The 23,684-nt window shown below is 28.9% G+C and overlaps 3 protein-coding genes across 3 annotated transcripts in view; all 3 read left to right on the plus strand.

Moving 5' to 3' along the window:
- Positions 1-23,684, plus strand: part of LOC123295400 (disintegrin and metalloproteinase domain-containing protein unc-71) — an 877,985-nt gene that overhangs the window by 723,865 nt on the left and 130,436 nt on the right. The window contains exon 2 of the mRNA XM_044876741.1: positions 23,009-23,059. The gene's annotated coding sequence lies outside the window, so the exon portion shown is untranslated. The remainder of the gene's footprint in view (positions 1-23,008; positions 23,060-23,684) is intronic.
- LOC123295401 (mitochondrial 2-oxodicarboxylate carrier-like) lies at positions 16,528-18,944 on the plus strand. The gene is made up of 6 exons (XM_044876742.1): positions 16,528-16,740; positions 16,799-17,180; positions 17,451-17,591; positions 17,656-17,943; positions 18,277-18,467; positions 18,559-18,944. The coding sequence occupies exons 2-6, from the start codon at positions 16,848-16,850 to the stop codon at positions 18,770-18,772; spliced, it is 1,167 nt and encodes a 388-aa protein (XP_044732677.1). The 5' UTR covers positions 16,528-16,740; positions 16,799-16,847; the 3' UTR covers positions 18,773-18,944.
- Positions 20,088-21,857, plus strand: LOC123295903 (mitochondrial 2-oxodicarboxylate carrier-like). The gene is made up of 5 exons (XM_044877364.1): positions 20,088-20,423; positions 20,484-20,540; positions 20,652-20,921; positions 21,064-21,236; positions 21,655-21,857. The coding sequence occupies exons 1-5, from the start codon at positions 20,103-20,105 to the stop codon at positions 21,776-21,778; spliced, it is 945 nt and encodes a 314-aa protein (XP_044733299.1). The 5' UTR covers positions 20,088-20,102; the 3' UTR covers positions 21,779-21,857.

Raw genomic sequence — 23,684 nt, forward strand, 5'->3', positions numbered from 1 at the left:
ATAGTATTTCGTTCGTTGTCGTGTAATGTTTTGTTACTGTTCTTTCTATATACAATAGATCACTTCCTGTTTAGTAAATATGTGTTCTATATCATGATATGCAGCTTTATATTCTACAGTTACTAAAGCATCGCTAAAGCTTTTCTATGTACACTGTACAGATATTATAATATATTGTAGATACATTTATAAACTATAGGCAAATTCATTTGATTTGAATTAAATAGAAACAGAGCCATTTATGACTGCTATTCATGTTCGAAATTCTATTTAGTTATTTTATTAATTAATGATTGGGATATATCATTGTACTTTTGAAACACGGATGTACAAAATTATAAAATAATATAATTCGAACCATACGTACAGCGTAGGTTCTTGTATCTAAAATCTTATCCTAAAGGCTTTGTACTGTTATGAAAATATTCAATTTTAGTTTCAAATGTATCAATCTTAGGAAAAATTGATACTTACATTTAGAACTGGTATAATTTGGTAAATATTTACTACCTTTTTATAATCAAAGCATTTTTTTTTAAGTTTGGGAAATCCTAACCTCATTCGGGAAACCCTAACATTTTATCTAAGCCCCAAAATATTCAAGAATATCACTCCTATAAAACCTGGCCAAGTGGCCAGTAATCTTTAAGGGTTAAATTTACTAAGGATTACCACTATTTAAGGGCTAAATTTCAATGTATTTTGACATATAACATTCTTTTGTTTTTAGTAATAAAAAATTTAAATACTTCATTGTGAACAAATATAGTACATAATTTTGAATTTCTTTTTCTTGTCCGATAAGTGGCAAAAATTCTTTGTTAATCTATTGTGATGGTGATAAGTATACAAATAAATCAAAATAAATTTTATATATTATATTTATTTTTTTCGAAATTAGTTTAAATACTCAGTAAATTATACGCTAGATCAATTTTTGATCATATATTTGTTGTATAAAAATAACGGTAGAAGCTAATATTAATCATCAACTATTAAGAGTTTTAAGATAAAAAGATCATGTTTTTAAATTAAAAAATATTCATAATTCAAAATTTTCCGTCTTTAATCCCATAAAGTTTTAGCGCCATTTATTAAAATTATTCTATTATAAAAGAAGTTTATTTTTTTTTTTTTTGTTAGAGAAATAAACTACTATAAAATGTATAATATATATATGACTCAGTATACAGCGTGTTCTGTTATTGACTGCAGAAATCCAGATAATCAAAATAAGTTCATCAAGAGCAAACAAAATTCTCTTTTCCTAATTTGGATCTGAAGCCTAATTTGGGAGATAAGGATATGACAAAAATTGATAAACTTGTTCATTCACTGACTATCATTTGATAACCAGTAGCGAATGATCATCAATAGACTTCAGTAGTTTTCAATTATTAATACTCAACTATGGTTGATTTTAAAAAAAATGTAAAATGATTTAATTAGACTCAAATTATTATACTTTTTATATTTTTATATATTATTGACAAAAAATAAATATTTTTATAAGTAAACATTATAGTAAACAATCAAACCACGCCACAATGGGCGTAGGTTGATAAAATAATGATTACTCATAATAATATTTATTTCCTGTCAATGAGATAACAAAATATAAAAAGTGGGGTAATTTGACTAAATCCAATAAATTCATTTTATACTTCTTTTAAAATCCCTTCCATAGTTGATTATTATTAAATGAAACCTACTGAAGTATGTTGATAAGCATTGGCTACTGGTTATCAAATCATAGTCAGTGAATGAACAAATTTATCAACTTTTGTCATACCCATATCTCCCAAATTAGGCCTCAAATCCAAATTTGGAAATTTGGTTTTTTTTTTGTTCTTGATGAGCTCAGTTTGTTAAGCTGGGTTTCTGCAGTTAATAACAGAACACCTTGTATATGTATACATATTATTATGAACAAAAGGATTAGTAAGGTCCTCATTATGTATAATGTTAAAGCATTATGTATGTTTATTAATTAGTTGTAGTCAAACAGAGTGATAAATATTTGTAATTTATCATTCTGATCGTGCACATTATCTCCACATTCTATATCCAAGTATTAATCGATTTCTCTACATTTGTATGAATACCAAAAAGGTACGTATAATATAATATTTTATCGTAGTATATAATTTATATTATGAGATTTATAGAAATTCAAACATGCTTATCTATTATCTAAACAATATCTATCTAAATCTGCACTGATTTTACAATCATTTTGCGCATTATATAAATTCAGTTCTCAAGATAATAGATTATGGCATCCGGGCCTGTTGTACAAATTAAAACATCAAATCCCAAGTTCTTATTTCTGTGTTTTAAAATCATACTTAGAAGACAGATACTTCCAAGTCAAAATTCAAGAAGAACTTTCTGACTTGTTTCCTATCCAATCTGGTGTACCTCAGGGCAGTGTTCTGGGCCCAACTCTTTATTTAATTTATACCGCGGATCTACCGGTCGATGACACAAACGTAACAGCTACATTTGCGGATGACACTGCGATTCTATCGATTGATATAGATCCAAATTCAGCTACTCAAAAACTGCAGACAAGTATCGATAAAATACAACATTGGTTGAATAAGTGGCGTATTCAAGTTAACGAGATGAAATCCGTTCAAGTAACGTTCACTCTGAGAAAAGAAACGTGTCCAGCTGTTATAATGAACGGTGTCAGTTTTCCACAGTCAAATGAAGTCAAATATCTAGGTATTCACCTTGATAGAAGACTTACCTGGCGTAAACACATCTGGTCGAAAAGAAAACAGCTAAACTTGAAATTTTCTAATTTATACTGGCTCTTGGGTCAAAATTCTAAGCTATCATTGAACAATAAAGTGTTAGTGTATAAAACAATACTTAAACCTGTGTGGACCTATGGCATTCAGCTATGGGGATGTGCTAGCAATAGTAATATCGAAATCCTGCAAAGATTTCAATCAAAAGTGTTGCGAACAATTAGTGATTCCCCGTGGTATGTACGTAATGACGATATTCACCGAAGTCTCGAAGTGACCACAGTGCGTGAAGAAATTGCGCGTTTCAGTGATAGATACCTGACACGCATTGAGCAGCATCCAAACTCTGAAGTGATCAAACTCTTGGACAAGTGTGACAGTGTGAACAGACTAAAGAGACAAAACGTGCTAGATTTAAAATTTAGGTTTTAACAGTCATTGTGAACAGACTAAACAGACAAAATGTGCTAGATTTAAAATTTAGTTTTATTTAATATTATCACTAGATTAAGGCTATTCATATACTTAGTTTAAGCATACTAAGGTGATCACCAGTGGGTAGATTACCGTTCAAGTTAACCTTTTAGTCACTTGATCTATTTATAGTTCTTTTAAGAACTGATAATAGAAAATTAGGAATTATTAAAAAAAAAAAAAAAAAAAGATAATAGTTCAATCCCTCAATTTGAAACCCAACTGTTTTGAGGTACACACTTCGTGACTATGGGAGATGGATTCGTAAATGTTATCCATAAGACTAATGTTAAATATACTAACTTTTGAAGTCATTTATTTATTGAAATAATCGGACAACCCTTACTAACTTAGAATTAATTTAGACATAGACCCACTTCATATTTAAATAAAATTAAGCCTTTTATTCAAAATTTCTCTGGCACTCGTACATTCTTAACTTTAGTCGTAACAAAATTTGAAGATTTAATTGTTTTCGGAGCCTGTAGTTCGATCTACTAAGAGAGTTATTTCTCTATCTATCCTCGTTGAACAAACTAATATCAGTGTTACCTGATCCTGACAATTTAAACTTGGGCAAGTAATAAAAAATAAAAATTTATAATTGTAAACTCCGCACGTGGAGATTGTACGAAGTTCACACTTGTTTTTTTCTGTTTAGTACCTTTTTGATGCTTATTTTTACATCTCACCTCATGTGAGAACATTTAGTGTTAAAATCTCATATATTTGACTGTCTAACTGTAAGCACAATTTATATTTAGTATCTCTGTGCATTATAATTATGATGTTGAAAAACAATAATAATTTATTTGTGTAAATTTATGTGTGAAAACCGTTTTCGTTGAATGTGACAATAATAATCAAAATTGTATTTTCCACACTTTCTAAAATATAATTATCCATAATCTATATATATATATAAGAATGGAAGCTGACTGGTCGATCAACGCACATCTGAAACTGTGCTTGGATCGATTTTAGCCCGTATCTCACTAACTATTCGACCAGTCATCAAATGCATTCGATTTTTGTACTTTTTGGGTCAAAATTACCTAATATACTAAGTTTTATCGAAATTGAAGATTACAAAAATTTTTCGAATTTTTGAAATTTTTTTAAGGGTACCCCTTTGAAAAAATCGAGAAAAACGCAAAAAAAAAATTTTGTTTGGGAATTTGATGAAACTCGGTGGATGGGGTAATTTTGACTCAAAAAGTATAAAAATCAGGTTAATTTAATTATTAACTTGGATTGTGTGATTTTTTTGTACCTACTATTTTACTATCAAACGACTTCACCTTTTATTCCCATACAAATCACCGGTAGAAAGATCAAAATTTTTAGTAGGAAAGATCAAAACAATTGCAAGGGGGAGGTGAAGGTGAACCTTTCCATGAACGCAATTGTTTTTAACTTTTTTGACATCATGTATGTCAACAACAGAAACTTTAGGTATTTCAGATAAATTGTTATCAGCTTATATAAATAGTTAAATAAAGTTACATTTATAATAAACATTGTTTAGATAATTATATATTTAGAATTACGCTATTTTACAAATTCTATAATTTATTTTTGATATTATACCTACTCAATTCTCTGAAATTTCTCAAATTAATATCTTTACAAATAATTTTGTGTTTAACGTTTTTCATAAAATATCTAGGATATTTGTGGAAAAACAAAATTTCATTAGAAGACAACACGACATGGATGTATTACAACAACAATATACATCCTACAACATACATTTAATATATGTACTTGTACATCATTGGTCTTGTACAGTTTAAATTACATATAAACTAGGTTTTTGTACCATTGCATTGCAACTGTAATAGTACCTACAACAAGTGAAAACAAACAATTGACTGAGTTAATTGTTGAAATACCATGTATAGACAGTGGTGATTACTCTGTCACATAACACATACATACATGTCCCACATGTATAACTGATATAGCCATATCATACATACTATAAAATTTGCGCATATTTTGCGCTCTCACGGGTAAACAGTGATGTTCACGAAAAAATGTTTCAAACAAAAGTTGTTTATTTTTTTATAAGGAATAATTTAAACTTTGGTTCTATCTCTAACGGTTCACAAGATGTGTCCTACGGACCCAAGACAAAATTGACCTATGTTGCTATTTTACAAACTTGACCTCACTTTTTACGTCCTCATCAAGCTCAGCTTGATATCTCTTTTCGTTTTTGAGTAATCGTGATGACAGACGGACATACGACAGACAGACAGACAGACAACCGGAAATGGACTAATTATGTGATTTTATGAACACCTATATCAAAATTTTTTTCGTAGCATCAATATTTTTAAGCGTTACAAACTAAGGACTAAACTTAATATACTATGTATAGTTCTTATATACATTGTATAAATATACAGTTACACAGCAGCATACATGTTATAAATTTAGTTTTCTATCTTCATCGTTGATGTTATAATAATTAAAACAAGTGTTACAACAACACAAACTGTTATGTATCATTTATTGTTTTGTTTTATTTTGTTACATATGGTGGTGTGATGTTGTATAGTGGTGGGAATGATAGTGGGGGGTTTTGTATTTTAGAGAAGGGGTAGTGCTGTTGTTTTGTAGAATATTAGTAGTCTATGTGATACTAGTTATAAGTTGGTGTTAATAGATACAGAATGATTCATATAACATTAAAGGTAATGAACAAGAAAATCTGTAAATTTGTATTGCTTTATGCGGAAAGAAAAGAATAATTTAATTATGAGAAATATAAGGTGTGAGTTATACTTAGACGCATATCACAACCGTAATTTTCAATAAGTTAAATAGACGACATTATTCTAGTAGCCTGAAAATGGTACTGGAAATATTTCAAGGCGAATTTAGGCGAGAGGTAAATGGGTAAATCAATTCAGGGCAACCATGTGACTCAGGCTTCAAACTAATCATATTTACTACCCATCGAGCTCCTTCTGCCATCCTAATATAATAAAATCCTATGGATAATCTATATTTTCTCTTCTTAAAACGATAAGTTTTAAGAAGAGAAAATATAGATAAATACAGTTTTTTTACTTTGAGGACTTACAGTCAAAACCGTTTAAAACGACGAAAATAAAAGGTCCTGGCCAAGTCTCTATATTGCGAGTTTCTGAGATAGTATCTTAAAAACTATTCGACCAGTCAACAAATTCACCCGTTTTTTGTACTTTTTGGGTCAAAATTACCTTATATATACTGAGTTTAATCGAAACTGTAGATTTAAAAAAATTTTGATTTTTTGCAATTTTGCTAAAAACTTTAAAGTTTAACACAAAGGTACATTAACTGTTCCACACTGTATCAATTTACCATCTTGATTTCCAAATATATCTACAACCAACATATTTAACAATATTTCAACGGCTACTCTTTACACTGCACTGTTATTTAAATTATCTACAATGCCTATCCACTCTCCATATCGACTGACTTATTTCTTTACAGTACCCATAGCTACACTTTAACATGTAACCAGCTTTCATGGAAAAAACGAACTATTTTTGTTATCTATAGCTACCTTAGACGTCATACATAATTTCATACTTTCTATAAAGGACCTTCACAGCCACCTACGATACCAGACTCGTTACAATACAATTAAAAGTTTTTGTTCACAGGTGAATGTTTTCCTGGCCGTCAGACCCAAAGCATGGCCTTGATTTCCTTCATTCCATTATTTTTCATTGAAAATGAATCACAAAGTTCTTTCTTTATTACGCAATCACGCTTGCAGACCAATATACTGACAGGCGACAATAGCTTCAACGGTTGTTTTTTCGAAATTTAAATAGATAAAATAGAATTATCTCTAGTTGAAATAATAGTTGGAAATTACAATATTAGAAGAACACAATGCAAGGCATAGCCCATTTATTTGAAATATTATCATACATAATAAATATTTTTTACTTAGAATTACCATGTTCATATTGCAGCTGGACCAACCAATCCTTTATATGTACTTATATTCTATGTACTTGTGTGTTTGAGATAGTCGTCAAGGTGGGGCATACTTTTGACTTACATACCTTCCGTTAAAGAAAAACATAAGACAAATAAATTTACAAAATTTAAAAAAAAAAATCTCCGATAAATCTTTCGGGTACATATCTACGAGTCTCTCCCTTTAATTTCCGTTTTCCCTAAAACCTTTTCCAAATTGAACCTATTTTGAACATCGTCGCCAATTTTTTAGTTTTTTCGAGTAAGGAAATCTAAACACGCACTAAACCAACACTCTCCATTAAATTACCTTTCAAACGAAACCAAAAAAATCAAAATCGGTTCTACCGTTTAGGCGCTACGACGCCACAGACAGACAGACACACACACATAGCGGTCAAACTTCCTTTTTTTAGTTCGGGGGCCAAATCTCTCGATAACTAAACGGAAAATTACAGAATGACTGCGGCCTGACCCATCCGATGGGATTAGGTACCTAAGTAACTTTCCACTACATGTGTGGGTGGTGTAGCTATAAAATACGGTGGTTTATATGTTATACGTACGTATATATAATAATATTATCATACAAATAATAACTGTTCTCAGTGTTTTACAATAAACAAGATGGCACAACAGTCACATATAAACAACAAGAACTATATCATTAATTTATTTATATTATTAAAATATATGTATACATAACATATGATGATAACTTTAGACTTATTCATGTAACTAAATACCAATTTATTGTGAACGTGCTGATCGAAAATATTCTTGTACTTGCATAGAAAATAGAAATTAAAATTGTATCATATCGTGACATATCTATTAGCGGGGAACATAGTTGGTGGAGCAGGGCACCTAAATCGAAGGTAGCGCTGTTATCTTATAAAACTTGCAATAAATCATGCATTCGTTTTATTTCAAATATAATAATAAAAATAATAAGCTTTGATCCCAATCAATGGGCAACGGCCTCTCCTTTCACAAGAGAAAAAGGTAAGAAATCAGAATAATTGATGGGAAATGTGAATTTGTGCAGGCTATTACACCAATATTGCGAATGTTATCACTTAGAATTATGTTCATATTGTTACAAGGGCAGAATGTCTAATGCGTTTCTCCACGCTTTATTGTCAGTAGCAATTTTCGACCATATATTTCCACCGTAGTTTCTAAACTCCGCCGACCATATCTTACGTTGTCTTCCACAATTTCTACTGTTCATTCTTGGTGTCCAGAATATAATTCGCTTTGCCCATCCATCGGTTTTTGACGGTAAAATGATTTCAAAAATAACTAGTTTTCAATTGTTCGCATGTAAATGGTTTTGTTAATGACAAATTGAAATTATTTAAAAAAAAAAAGTTACATTAGAAATTATGAAAAGAAGAGAATTATGAAAAGAAAAGGGAAGAAATTGCATCAATAATATTTTTTAAATGTAAATTAATGTAATCGATTTATACAAACCATTAACTTAAATGTCCATCCATTAATATTAATGAAGTAGTTTATAATAACCATGGAAACAGCTTGAATTAAAACTCATGCACGATGTTAATAAAGCTGTAATATGATCTAAAAACTTTATAAAACTTTGATTTTATTACTAAGCACAAAATTTGATATTTGTCCTTTTACTGCACTAAACCATAAAAATGTTTTTTTCGAGTCACCTTTTTTTTTCTAAAACCGTTTATAAGTAGACACTTTTAAATTATTATATGCTCTAAAAATATTCCAAAAATTAATATGTTCCACATTACACTTGGCCTGTAAATTTCAACAGTATTTTCCAATGGTGTACAGTAATTCAATCAAGGTTTTCAAACCTATAATTCTATTTAACATAAGTAAGGCTTTATAAAATTGACTTCTAAAATTAAGTATATTATTAGTTTCTTCAAATATAAAATATTAAATTCTTCTATTACATTTATTAAAAAGTATTCATTCACTTGTTATCAGTGTACAGTAATTCAATCAAGGTTTTCAAACCTATAATTCTATTTAACATAAGTAAGGCTTTATAAAATTGACTTCTAAAATTAAGTATATTATTAGTTTCTTCAAATATAAAATATTAAATTCTTCTATTACATTTATTAAAAAGTATTCATTCACTTGTTATCAGTAAAACGGAAATTTTCCAAAAAATATTTGACCTAATCAGAAAGGTATTGCAGTAGCTTATAATAGGTCATACCTTTTGCTTCTATATTCATGTATGCATAGTTTATTAATGTTACATATATAATGTTATTATCTTAGAATATTGTATCTGTTGTATCTACACGTAGGTAACATTACAAAATTACTTCTAATAAAAGATTTTCAAATTCTAGATATATATGCACAGGTAAATTATGTTATGTAATCCTAGGTGAATTATTATTTAATATGTATAAATTTATAATTACAATTGTGAATTCATTTCAAAAATATCATGCACGAGTCATAGATTCTAGAATTTAAGTCAGGCAAGACAACTTTCAACATAACAAATTCATTTTGTGTGCATATAATTCAGTAAATACAATTTTTGTTTAAACTATTTAAAGTCAAAACGGAATTAGCTTAACATACTTATTTAAGACATGCTTTTGATTTTGTACTACGTACTAAAGATTTCGATTTGATGGTGATGTTTGTGGAAGAAAACAGCAGGCTTGAAATTAAAATATTTAGTTACATGTTAAGACTCATCTTTCAGGATTTGAGATAGAATAAAAAATTGTTTACCCATTGTTGTACTTCTAAGTTTTTTTTTCATTACGAGCAGAACAGAAGCAATCGAAAGAGTTATTAACTTTACCAATTTTACTGTCTTTCCTTTATTATTATATTTTTTATTATTTTCTGTACATAAACTCATAGTATTTAGGATTTTTGAATTTACAAACATAAGTTGTTATTTTCTTTTACTCGTTCTAATTGACAAAAATTCGAAGAAATTCTGTATAAATAATTCAATAAGAAGAAGAAATAAACATAAAAGATAATAAGATATTATTTCCGCGAGACAGCAGTAAGTTCGGAAGAAGATTGAAGATAGTAAGACACTTCCTACGATTTGTTTTAGAATTCCTACGCTTTACCGTTATCATTAATCAATGGCAAAGCGTTTGAATTCTGGAACGAATTGTGTGGAATCAACATCAATCTGAATAATTTTCAACATTATACTGCGGTAAGTAAAATTCTTCTATACGTTGGTCAAAAGATTAGTTCAAAAAATTGATGGGATTTCTTTTTAATTAATATTTTAAGAAATAAGCTCAAGTTTACTCGACATTCAAGGATTTAAAAATATACGTTATTTTTCAAGTGTATTCTTTATTTATTAAAAATACTAAAATTATTTAAGAAAACTATAAAAACTATAAACAAACAACAACAAAATTGGAAAAACATTCACCAATACTTATTGAAAGAAATGTTTTAAATAGCTTTTTAAAATAAACACTTTATTATAGTTCTTATTAATCAATCATATATTACTTTGAGTTATTAATTTTTTTTTCATTGATTTATAAATGGTTTCATAATAATATAGACGTCTGCCTTTTTAACTATTTTATATTGTTATATATTTTAGTTTATAAATTATAAGTTATGGATGCATTAGTGGAAACATTAAGGATAATAAAATATCATTTATTATTATAAATCATTATTTAAAAAATAAAAACATGTTTTTATAATGCCATAGTATAATTATATGAATAATTACATGTAATTTAATATTCACATTATAGTATATATTCTGTTATCGTATATTCTATTTTACTTGTATTTATATCACAGATCAAAGTCTATACCATAATAGATATTTATCATATTGTGTTTTCATGACTATATGAATCATTATTAAATTTGTTTAACATTATTTTTGTATTTTTTCTTTACCTGTAAGTAGGGCAAGATTTTTAGCTGCGAGCAAAGACGCCATGCTTTAAATTATTATTAAGTGAAATAAAGAAGTCATTATTCTTATACCTAGAATCTTGGCTAAATTGAATGAATGACTGAACGAATCAACTTAGTCATAGGATCGATTTTATTAAAGTTTAAAAATTGTAATAATCTTCTAGGATGGTAAATTTTAAACAAATCTGAGGTAAAAGTTGGTTTTACATCCCAAAAATAGCAACACAGTTTGGATCAAATCAAGGATTCAATTTTGGACTCTCGGAAATCGGATATCTACCAAATTTCTTGTTCAAATTGTGATAAATTTTACCTGGGGCAATAAAAACAACCAAATGACAATACGCGAAAAGGAAAATAAAAGCGATGCCTAGAATCATCGAATCGAAAAATATTGCATTGGACCATGTTTTAAGTACGGCACACAAAATTCTATCTGCAAAGTTAGTTAAATTTGTAATGATAGCTTTGGCGTCATCGGACTTCAGGTCGGACAGATTGTCAAGGAAAGGCTGGCTCAAGTGAGTCCATCTCTTCGTGGCAAGAGCTGGAAAGTAACAAAGAATATGAAACATCGTTGCTTCCTAGTCACGATACACTGTCGGACCCATGAGTTCAGCGTGCCTGCCGCCTAGCCAGTATCTCGTAATAGCCGCAACATTTTCATATCTGTGACATTTTCATATCCTCTTATTTCGGTTAAATAACAAGCCAACAACTGCATTTATGGACTACGTTTAGTCGTGACATTGATGGTAAAGGATAAACCATTTTGGTAATCATTAAAACAATTTAACTATTAGTAATAATACATTCATTTTTCATTTAGTAATAAGTGATATATATAAATACTTTCTTTTATACCTCCCAAGCTTAATAGAAAATTTATTGGTTTATAATATTCAATAAAAAAATACATAAATTCATTTAAACAGTTAGGCATAAATACAGTTATTGTGTTTAAAAAAAATTACTTCTACATACCTGACTAGATATTATCTATTTTTTAATACATTCATTATATTCATGGAATTCGGCCATTATTTTATCCAGTTTTACTAAGAATAGGTATGTTGGCTCAATTTTTATCACTTCAGGTGAAGAATTCTCACTGCACGGGCAGAAAAGTGAAGTTGGGCTTTGAAAATCATTAGAAGTATTAACAATGTCTTTACTTTATTGGTACAATTCAATGGTGGCTATAACCCGTTAACTATTAACACTTTCGACTTAAAATTGTCCAAAGAATACCCTCTTAAGCTATGTTCATGGAGTCATAGAACATCCTATATATATCATTTGTCGATAATTATACCTATACCGTTAATATAACAGTGATAAAAAAACCTTGGCTTGTTAACTTCATTCAAGATGACAGTCTGTGTTTAAATTAAATCCAATTATGTTGGTTTTTTCATATTTTTTCAATGTCTCCTTCTTCTCTATGTTCCATTTAAAACAAAACGAAACAAAATTAAAGTTTTCCCACCATCCACACATTAAACAGACAAAACCATACACAAACTCAAATATTTTAGTTAGTAAAATGTATAAAATTTCTCAAAGTTATATAATATTTTTACTGTGTGTGTTGTATGTATGAATGAATGTGGCTGCAATGGATACAAATTAAAACGAATCATGATGAATATAAAATTGAAAACTATGTAAATTTTCATGTATATTTTTCTTTACAGCGGTTTTTAGTTTTAACTTTTTGGTTAGAACAACTATTATGATATGTTGTATGTGGTCGTCATAACTTTACAGAAGGCACATAATTTGTATGTAGTAGTTATCAATTTCCATAGATTATGTTATTTACCATATATTGTGGCCATATACATACAAGATACTTTCTTGTACAGGAAACCTTTTAATTATTCCAAAATTACTTTTCATCAATCTGGAGATCGATATTGCAGTTCCGGTGCCTATCAGCATACCTTTATGTCATTGATAAATACACCTCTAGAAATTGTTGTGCCTTTATTATGCTTAATCTAAAAACATTTGTTGACAATGAAAATAAACCTAACTTTATTAAATGTCTATTTAAAATGACTTTGTACCACTGTTGTATTTTGGCAAAAAATTGTTTAAATCAAACTTACTTAATAGATGTCAAAAGTGACTATCGTTAAAACATATATGTTTGGTATAAACGTTTAAATGTCTGTCAACTCGCATTAAAATTTCATAATGAAATATGCGTATTTTCTTTTAAACAATTTATGGTCGGGTCCAAAACTTTAATGTTTTGAGTACCTACAGTTAAATGTGTTACGAACTCTCTATGCATTAACATGCAGGCTAATAAGGATAATAAAACTTATGCTGTTTTATTTCGTGTTTGTTTTAATATCAAGTTTTATAACATTGGGATATATAGAATGGATATAGAAACATTTTCCAGTAAAACAAACCACTACATTTAATGCTCGAATGCTAATTAAGGTTATAATTATAATATAATGATTATTATATGTATACAGGGTGTCTTTTTAAAGTTGACATATGCTTGTACTAAAAAAAAGGTGTTATTGATAAAAATACTTCAAGCAAAAAATGTTAGGTCTATAGGCGCAGATCTTACGTAGACATTAACCTTGATTCAAGTTTTCAGGATAAAAAAAAAACAAGCTAACTGTATTCTATACCTAGTAATAAATAGATGAACACTTTAAATTAGAAAGTAATTGTTGATTAAATAGGTGTTTGTCCGAAACATTTTTCCACAAACCATACAGTTTACTTGGACGACGATAATCTACCAACACATAAAGTTACAATTGTTATTGAATTAAACGTAAAAAGGAGTTATTTTTCGTTTTTTGTTTTTACTAAAACTGAAAATGATACTCCATATTGTCTGCTTAGATTGAAATCTTTAATGATTTCTTGAAAAGAGTCTATAAACAGTTTTTCGAAGACAAAAAATAGTAACTGTTGTTAAAATGGTTCGTCAAATAAAACTTACTTCGAAGGCAAAGAAACAAATATAATGATCGAATGAAAATAATCTGTATTTTTTTAAAATTACCGTCTACTTGCTGATAGAGTATTATTTATTAAGAAATTGATTGCTTCACAAGTAGACAAGATTAATTCTCATCTCTCTACGATTATATGAGATCAGTTATAATACAGTAAAGAATAATATTTAAATAATTGAAACCTATTTCCATTTTAAGAATGCAAATTTTTCTTTCTTAATTATAATCTTATTTTGAAGTTATATTCTATTCTAATAAAGCTAAATATAAATATTTTAATAAATATTTAAAAGATAGAAAAATACGTAAATGTATAGAATGTTTCATTTCATTTTGAGCAGTTTTTCAAATCTCATATTTTTTAACCCCCGAACTAAAAAAGGAGTGTTATAAGTTTGACCGCTATGTGTGTGTGTCTGTGTGTTTGTCTGTCTGTGGCATCATAGCGTCTAAACGGATTAAAATATTTTAATTTTTTTGGTTTCATTTGAAAGGTAATTTAACAGAGAGTGTTCTTAGTTATGTTTCGAGTTCGGTATTAGTGTTTCGTACCCGATAACACTATAAAATTGGCGATGATCTTCAAAATCGATTCAGTTTAGAAAGAGCATGTGCATATAATTTTAACATATTAATAATTACTATGTATCTGTAATCTTTGTAATTACTATGGAAATGGATGGACCATAAATGAAAAACTTTCTTAGATAGATCATTAAAGGATACCTTCCCCTAACTGTAACAATAAAACCATTTTTGACTTCTCGAGTTTCAAACTGTTTGCCATTTTCTCACGTATTATTGACTGTTTTTGACACGTATGTTGTCAAGAACTGTATTTTAACATTATATTGGCAGAAAAAACAAAATATATACATACACAATAATTGAAATACTCAATTTCCAAAAATTTCGACAATCAAGCCATGATTAAAACATTTTCTTGATTACCAAACATATATTGATCAATCATCAAAGAGGTAAACAAAAAGAACCTTGGAAAATTACCGTCATTATGAGCTCACGGCCTGATATGATGTAAATATGCTAGTTACTTAAATGAAGCATCCTATATCTGTATAGAATTTTTTTATTTACATATATTTGCATATAATTAATTAAAACACACGTTAATAAAACCATTGTTATTTTCAATAAATATTGAAGAACATCAATTCAAGAGTCTTTTCGTTGATTTAAATGCAAACAAAAATAATTATCCAAGTATATATTTAGTACTTCTTTCTATATTTTTTATTCTATATTGGTTTATTGTGCTTCGTTATTACAGATATTAATTTTATTTTCCGATAAGATATGCGTATTTGTAAACCGGCGGACGGTGCACATTTTGTTTATAAACTTGACAATTCTTCCACTTATTTTGTCTTTTTTTTTCCAAGCTGTTGGTAATTTTAATCGAATTTTGCATTTCAGCATGAACATATTATCTAAATGATCTTATTACTGAAAATAAATGAAAAAGATGGAAAACAGAAAGATTCCTAAAGCATTATGGAGAAAACTGTTCAGCTTCCCCTTCATCAACAGACTCAAAATAAAATACATTTTGCTCTATCACATTCCCAGCTCTACCAGGACACCACATTTTTGAAAGCTCTAAGAGGTTTCAAAAATGTGATGTCCTGGTCTCGGAATAAGGCAAATAAATGAAGGCTGAAAAGACCTGAGGCTGAAAATTAGTGGATTTCAAAAAAAATTCCAATAAGATCGGATCAAATTTGCCTGTGTTATCAAAAAAACGAATTTTTTAACTTTATGACGTCATCAGAATCCAAAAAAATTAATTTTGCTCTATCACATTCAAATTTTATCCAATTTTGATAAACCAAGTATGTAATCCTACTATTTGGGCCATACTTTTCACATTTTTTATCAAAATGAATTTAATATTAAAAGTTATTTCGGAGTTTCGGATTCTCCATAGTATTCTTTTTCCAAATTATGATTTATATAAGATTGTAAATTAATGATTTTACAAATTTGTAAAATATCTGTCAAAAATTTTAATATAAACAATTTAATGAAAACCAACTTTTATCTATTTATCTATTTAACTTAATTTAAAACTATAAAGAAATCATTAGTAATGGATTATCTTGAGTAATAAGTAATTAAAAGGGAAAAAGATTTTGATGATTACACATTGCGTTGAGGATACAATTCGATAAAATTATTTAGATCATATTGTTTACAAAATAGTTACGAGTATAAAAAATAAAAATGAGTTGGCATTGAAATCAAACAAAATGATAGAGTTGATCTTTACATGAAAAAAATTTGGAATATTTTAAATATAGAAGACAGTTGACAAACTGTATAGTTTTTGACAGTCTTCAGAATAATTTTTTTACTGTTAAATATTAACAGTAATATGGCAGAAATAGCCAATTTTAAATTAATTTGTTAATTTTTTTAAACGCTTATTCGGTTTTTACATTCGAAATCAATCAGAGAATTACTCTTAAGTTAAAAGAGTGTTTGCTGAAGTGTTCCAACTTTTTAGTAATTTGCTGAATGAATTTTCCTTTTAATGTAAACAGAAAATTAATCATTTATCGGTCAGTTTACGAAATGTGTAATGTATAATTCGAAATTATCGAAATTCTTAAATTACAGATTTAAAGACACTATCACTTAGTTCATCAAACAATTTAATCCTTTAAAAATGGGGAAAAAAAAGGAGGCAGAACCAGAACCTGAACCAGCACCTGAATCTGAGCCAGAACCAAAGAAACGTGATATAGGAAAATTTTTAAAGAGATCGGCTCTAATTGCTAGCGCCGGAGGATTGGCTGGTGGTGTTGAGTCGCTCATTGCGTCACCACTTCAAGCAATTGTAGCAAGATTAATTGTTCAACCGATACTTACTGATCCAAGAAAAAAATGTGGCAATATAATAGATTGCATGCACAAAATTCACAGCTCAAATGGTGCATATGGTTTTTATAAGGATTTACCAAGTCAATTAATTTCTAATATACCTAGGAAAGCTATTCTGGTAATTTTCTATTAATTTGATTTCGTACGTGACATATCTTTACTACAATCGGCTCGAAAGATTCCAGTGAAGGATTTCGCAAAATTTCTTGTAAACCGTTAGAGATAAAACAACAGTTTAAATGTAAAAAATGTTCCTTATAAAAAAATTAAAGTTTTAGTTTGGAAAATTAACATACAGTGTAAAAATTATAAATATGGCCGTTCACGCTTATGGTGACTGAACAATTCGAAATTAGGATAGTACGATTACTGTTAATTTTGATTTTAGTTTTTTACTTATAAAAGTATCTATGATTATCTTATACAATCACAAGAGAAAGATAAAGATAAAGACAAAGATAAACCGAAAGAAGAGGGTAAAGAAGGCGATAAAACACCAGACGAGGGGCCTACTACAAGGCAAATACTCGTAAGTAAAAATAAATCGACAATATTTTTGTTAAATACATACTTAATAACAAATCTCGGCGTAGGCACCTTTTATTGGTGGCGCTATAGCTGGTTTGGCTGAAGCATTCATTGCAAATCCGTTCGAGACAATAAGAACAAATGTACAGGCTATGAAATGTAAACAGTGTGTTACAGCGCCTTCGCAAATGTCAGAACAAGTGTATACGAAATTAGTGAGAGAAGGTGGATTTGGTGGTAAAGGTTTGAATAAAGGTTTAACGGCATCACTCTTACGACATGGTCTGTTCAATCTATGTTACTTCGGATTTTATCCTATGATAAAACCAGCTATGTGTTGTGGCTATAACGAGGTAATGGTTTTTTCTTTGTTCTCCAAATGAAAATTATACCAAATAGTTTAGTTTTACCCGACTGTCTTGTTAAATTCATCAACATCAAAAAATAAATCTTCCAGCTGGATTCATAATCAGTTCAAGGCAGTTATCGGGTTTTTGGTTGTTGCAATCTCGAAATAGGTTGCCTTATCACTATTATGGTCACACTGAATTGTAGTTTTTCTGAAAAATTCTGGTAGGTAATAAAAACCTACGTATTTAGTAAAGTTATTTTATTAATTTTTTGAAGACTCGATCATGGTTTTTACAAGAATAAATAATGTTTATTTTTTTTTTTTTTTATTTTAGAGAAAAAAATGCACTACTAACAATTATACTTGTACATTTTATGCGGCCTTTTTATCTGGCGTTATTGGAAGCATAGTATCTTCTCCATTCCACATTGCTCAGACGCGATTACAAGCACCGCACAATGAAAATCAACTTTGCAGATATCATACTGCATTCCAAACTTTAAAAGTGGTACAGCGAGAAGAAGGGTAATTTATTTTTTTTCTAAAACATACAAATTTTTTTAATTCTTTTTACGTGTGTAAAAGTGTCGTATATGTAAATTGTTTTTTTTAATAGCATTCATGCTCTTTGGAGAGGATTGTTATCACGAATGTTACGCTATGGAATTGGAGGTGGCGCTTTAATGGTTGCATACGAATTCTTTCATAACAAAATTGTAGAGTCACCAGAACCTCCAAAAGAACCTGAAAAGGAATCAGAACCACCACCACCGGAAGAAGATCTTAAAGCTAAAAAAGGAGGCAAAAAGAAGAAAAAGCGATTATACTAAATGACACCAGTGAAAAATATTGACGCATTTACGGATTTTTTTACTATGCTATATCTCATTTATTGTTTGGAACTAAGTTACATAAAATGGATGAATTATCGAAAATAATATATCGAAAAAAACTGAATAAGTGTTTAAATTTTAATAAAAACGAATAAATTGTTCACATATATATTTGGTTGGTTTTTGTATTTATCAATGTTATCGTATTAATGAGTTAACATTGAAGAACGTTTAAATTAGTAACCAAATATTTTTACTACGATTTACATTTAGATAGGCATAACGGAAACCATGTTTCTTGAGATTTTTAATTTGTACAGGTGTATCATTTTAATTTTCTTAAATTATTGTACCCCTATTTGAATTCACTGAATTTATATTTGACTCAAAATTACTTTCCATTCAATGAAAGCATAAAGAATTCAATCCTCTCAACAAAGTCAGTTTTATTTGTAGCTGGTTACCGGTAGGTAAGCACTTGCTGATGGAAACACACTTAGACTTGAAATTTTCAGGAATTCCTAGAAACAAGATAATGCTCCTGCTTTGCTTTCTGTGTGGGTTTTTCGGAGTATTTTTTATTAAATTATTCTTAATTTGCCATTGAAACGAATTAGGAATCAGTCAGGAGTGCAAAGGAATTGTTTTTCGGATGAATGTTGTTCAAGTATGCGTTTTTTATACTATGTTCGTTCTCGATTTAGAACAATTAAGTAGATACAAGATCTATTTCTATCCATAAGAGCGTATGGATACTCACAATTAACTCACGATTATCGGAAATGATGGAAGAATTCATCTTTTTAACGATATACAGGAAAAATTCGTAATGAAATGTAAAAAGTCCTCATCGATTCCCGATACCTGGAAAAAAAATCTACTCCCGGGAGTCAAAGGACATAAAAACAGGTTATGTATTATCTGATCTACAATTTTCGTCTGAACTAATTTTATGATAAAACATACCGTTTTGCGGAAAATAGCAAAAGACCGTTTTTGCAACTTTTGACTCCGAGTGAATTATTTTATTTTCCAGGAATGGGATCGATAAGGACTTTTTTGATTTCATTTCTGATGGTGTTATACTCCAATCCAACTTTGAGCCGAGTGCGAATTTTTGTACCTTCAGTCTTATTTTTTGGTTTAATTTGACCGGATAAAGTGTCTAATAACAAATAATAAGATATTATTGCATCTATGGTAACGTCTCATCTTTTTAATTTGACATATCATTTATTACATCCCAAACTTAAATTCTAAATTACAAATTTAGAATGAATAATTCGAAAAACTGATGGTGAAAAAATGATTCTTCTGATAAAGGAGAATGTATACAAAAGATGGAAAAATTGAAATTGAACCTACGGAAAATGAAAGTAAATATCAGTGCTTTGGGTTTGGATTTAGTTCAGTTGCATCAGGATATTTGGCTGGTGTAATTGAAACAATCGTAACACATCCGCTGGATGTTGTAAAAGCTCGTATGCAAAACCAAAATAAAAATAGTGAAGTATATAAAAAGTCTCCAAATTATTATAAAAATATGAGTGATTGCATGATAAAAATGTATAAACTAGAAGGATTTCGAAGCTTTTTTAAGGGAATAACAGTGGAATTGATGGCAGATCCACCACGTCGAGCCATAAGAGTAATGTTAATAATAATAAGGCTATTTAAAACAAAATATAACGTAAACGTTTTATTTTAGCTGAGTTTATTTGAAAAGTATAATGTACATTTACAAAGTGGGGATGGTTCACCAATAGTAAGTATTTTTAATAGACTTCCCTCAAAGTATTCAGGAAGTGTCAAGACATCGTGGATAATATTTGTTAGCCAATATTCTATTCTTTTATTATATTTAACCATGTTTTAGATGTGGGCATTGGCTGGTGGCTTTGCAGGTATTAGTGAATCATTCGTAATGACTCCATTTGAACACATCAAGGTTAAAATGCAAACAAACGTGCTCAAGCATCCCCCCAAAGTTTTTACGGTTGTACGTAATGTAATTAAAACCAATGGATTTGGTATTTATGGTTTATACAGAGGTCTAGATTCAACAATACTTTGTAAGGGTATATTTGTTGGAAGTTTCTTTGTTGTATATAATTCTCTAAAAAACAAATTGCCAGTGTTTGAAAATGTGAGTAGGCATTTTTAAATTGCAATGACTTGTGGGTGGCAAATGCTCTTGTGTAGAAAAATAAAATTATCGGCATTTCCTATTTTAAAAAATTTAGCTGAGAATATACCAAATACAATTTTTTGATTTGTGCATTTTATAGCCTCATTTTGAATCGATGGCATATTTTCTATGTAGTTTTACAAGTGCTGTAACAGGGGCATTCATAAATACACCATTTGATGTTGCAAAGACGAGGATTCAAGCCGTCACAAATGACAAATATAATTATGTTTACTGTATACCAACTATGCGTCACATATATCGTATGGACGGGTAACGTAAATTATTTATTTTTTCTTAGAATTAATTTAAAATTAACAAACTTACGCTTATGTTCACAAAAAAATAATATGTCGATTAGAAACAAAATATCTTAAACAAAATACAAAATTTTTCACACGAAAGTTATTAAAATGATAATTTACATCCTAAGTTACTTCTAGAATTGAAAAATTTTGCCCATTTTCTCGGTAAATAGGAAAAACTTGATTTTTCTAATTTATTTTCTAGGGATTAGTGAGTAAATTATAATATTAAAAAGCTTTTGATTTTTGTAATTTTTGCACAATTTCTCTTGGGAACGTTGTTTTTCGATAACTATGGTAGATTCAATTATCGGTTAGCAATAAGTGAAGAAAATGACCGCAACATCATAATATTTATAAACATAATTTTATTTTTTCCAATTTAGAATTGGTGGTTTATATCAAGGGTTGTTACCGAGATTATTATTTGTGGGTCTAGAGAATGGCGTTGTTATGGTTGTGTATGAGTTTGTTTTGACTATTTTTAAGCAATGTATACCAAATGATTAATCTGATCGATCATCTAAACAAAACTATGTCTAATTTACCATTTATTATCTTAAGTACTTGTGTCATGTTAAGTAACACACACCGTATCACGAGTTTGTATACACTCTATTGATCATTGACTTGTTACTGTAAAATCACCAAAAAATAAAAAATACACTGTACAAAAATTTTTTGTATATTATTTAAATAATGTTAAAAAATTTTGTTATACAAGCTTCATTTAAAAATAGGCTATGATGAGAACATATTTCGGCTACTTTTGGTGTCACCAAATAAGCAATGAGTTACAAACACTGTGGGAGTAATTAAGTTTAACTAATTCATACTGATGATGACTACAGACTATTCGAAATATTCGCTCCGAGCGTGAATTTCGTTTCCATGACAACGATACACTACTTTAATTATAGAATTAATGGATGCATATATAATTGTGTGGATTGCATTGAAAACTTACATTTAAAATTTAATATTCTTGTTTCACAAATTTAAATAAATAATTACGATAATTAACATTTGAAAAATAATATTTGTACAATTTGATTTCTTATTTTCACAATTTTTAATGCATTAAGTTTAATTAATTAGTGTTTTTCAATCATTTTAATTTGACAGTTTCTATATCATTAACATGTAAATAATTGCAAATTAGTCATAACAGCCCACTTTATCTCCAAAATTTTTCACTTAAAGCGCTGGCATCGATTTTATTATCCCCACCATGACTACGCACACAACGAATACATTTATATAATACAACTGATATAGGAAATTGGGAAAAAAATCAAAATTAAATATAATTCAGGTCCATTTTATAACATTCACAAATCTAGTTCGTAAATCAATTTGTAAAAATTTCCTTTTTTGTCAAGTTCTAAGATACTGTTTACACTCTCCTCACCATTTCATATTTAAATCAGTGGATGTCAGCTGAGTTATTAATAGCGAGCATGTTTCAACCCTGTTCAAAATCAAGAGTAGATTTTCCCGTTAGCTTTTTTGTGTTTTCAATAGAAATTTAATGTTCGTTTATTTCGCTTTGTTTACCTTTATGCGCATAATCCGAAATAATATATTCTAAGTTTAGTTAAATTATGATTTTCCTTGATAAAAATTCTATTTGAACAATTAAAACGCATATACCTAATATCTTAAAAGTGTTATTTCAATTTATTTATCACGAAAAATTCACTTACACGTATTAAAGCACATCCTTTATTCCTTTTTCAGAGGCAGACTATACATTGGACGATTCATTTTGGAACGATGAAACACCTGCTGGTAAGTTATAATGTCACACTCTTTGTTAGCTGTATATTTTAAATTTGGTTCGTCATTTTTAAACTATAAAAATTTACGACGTAGTTTATCGTATCTTCGATAAACTTCGATAAACATAGTAGAAAATTCCTTTAGTTTATATTATGTCAAAGACTCACGAAAATGAAAATGATTATACAGGTATTCTATGTATCATAATGAAGAATCTATGAGAGTTTTTAATAAGTATGATCCGTTCTCGGGATATAAAAAATGTAAACAAACAAACTAAATTTTTCATTGTAACGAAATTTAGATAGTAGCATCCACTAGCATCACATAATGAAATGTTTCTGAGTACAATTCGAAGTACCATTCATCAATAGGAAGATTTACGTATAAGACCGTTAATATGTTCGAATATTAGAGACCCACATACTATCCTCTCGCTTAGCCTGTCCCCTAACCACCAATTTTACTTTACACACTCTTGGAAAATAACGGGGCTTTCGGTCATGGAGTTTTCTGCGCTCCCTTAGGAATGAAATAAAAAAGTGATACAGTAAACTTTTGGCTCAAACCATGATCACATATATAAATTTGTACATTTCTTACTTAGAAAATGTCAGAGTTTCATATTAACCAA

This window comes from Chrysoperla carnea, chromosome 3, assembly GCF_905475395.1.
Source record: "Chrysoperla carnea chromosome 3, inChrCarn1.1, whole genome shotgun sequence".
NCBI classification, from domain to species: Eukaryota; Metazoa; Arthropoda; class Insecta; order Neuroptera; family Chrysopidae; genus Chrysoperla; species Chrysoperla carnea.

Excerpts from the sequence above, each read along its gene's own strand:
- LOC123295903 (XM_044877364.1), top strand. The coding sequence starts at position 20,103 with ATGTATACAAAAGATGGAAAAATTGAAATTGAACCTACGGAAAATGAA. Across the intron at positions 20,424-20,483 it reads CACCACGTCGAGCCATAAGA|CTGAGTTTATTTGAAAAGTA; the intron begins GTAATGTTAATA and ends GTTTTATTTTAG. Across the intron at positions 21,237-21,654 it reads CACATATATCGTATGGACGG|AATTGGTGGTTTATATCAAG; the intron begins GTAACGTAAATT and ends TTTCCAATTTAG.
- LOC123295401 (XM_044876742.1), top strand. The coding sequence starts at position 16,848 with ATGGGGAAAAAAAAGGAGGCAGAACCAGAACCTGAACCAGCACCTGAA. Across the intron at positions 17,592-17,655 it reads CTACTACAAGGCAAATACTC|GCACCTTTTATTGGTGGCGC; the intron begins GTAAGTAAAAAT and ends ATCTCGGCGTAG. Across the intron at positions 18,468-18,558 it reads GTGGTACAGCGAGAAGAAGG|CATTCATGCTCTTTGGAGAG; the intron begins GTAATTTATTTT and ends TTTTTTTAATAG.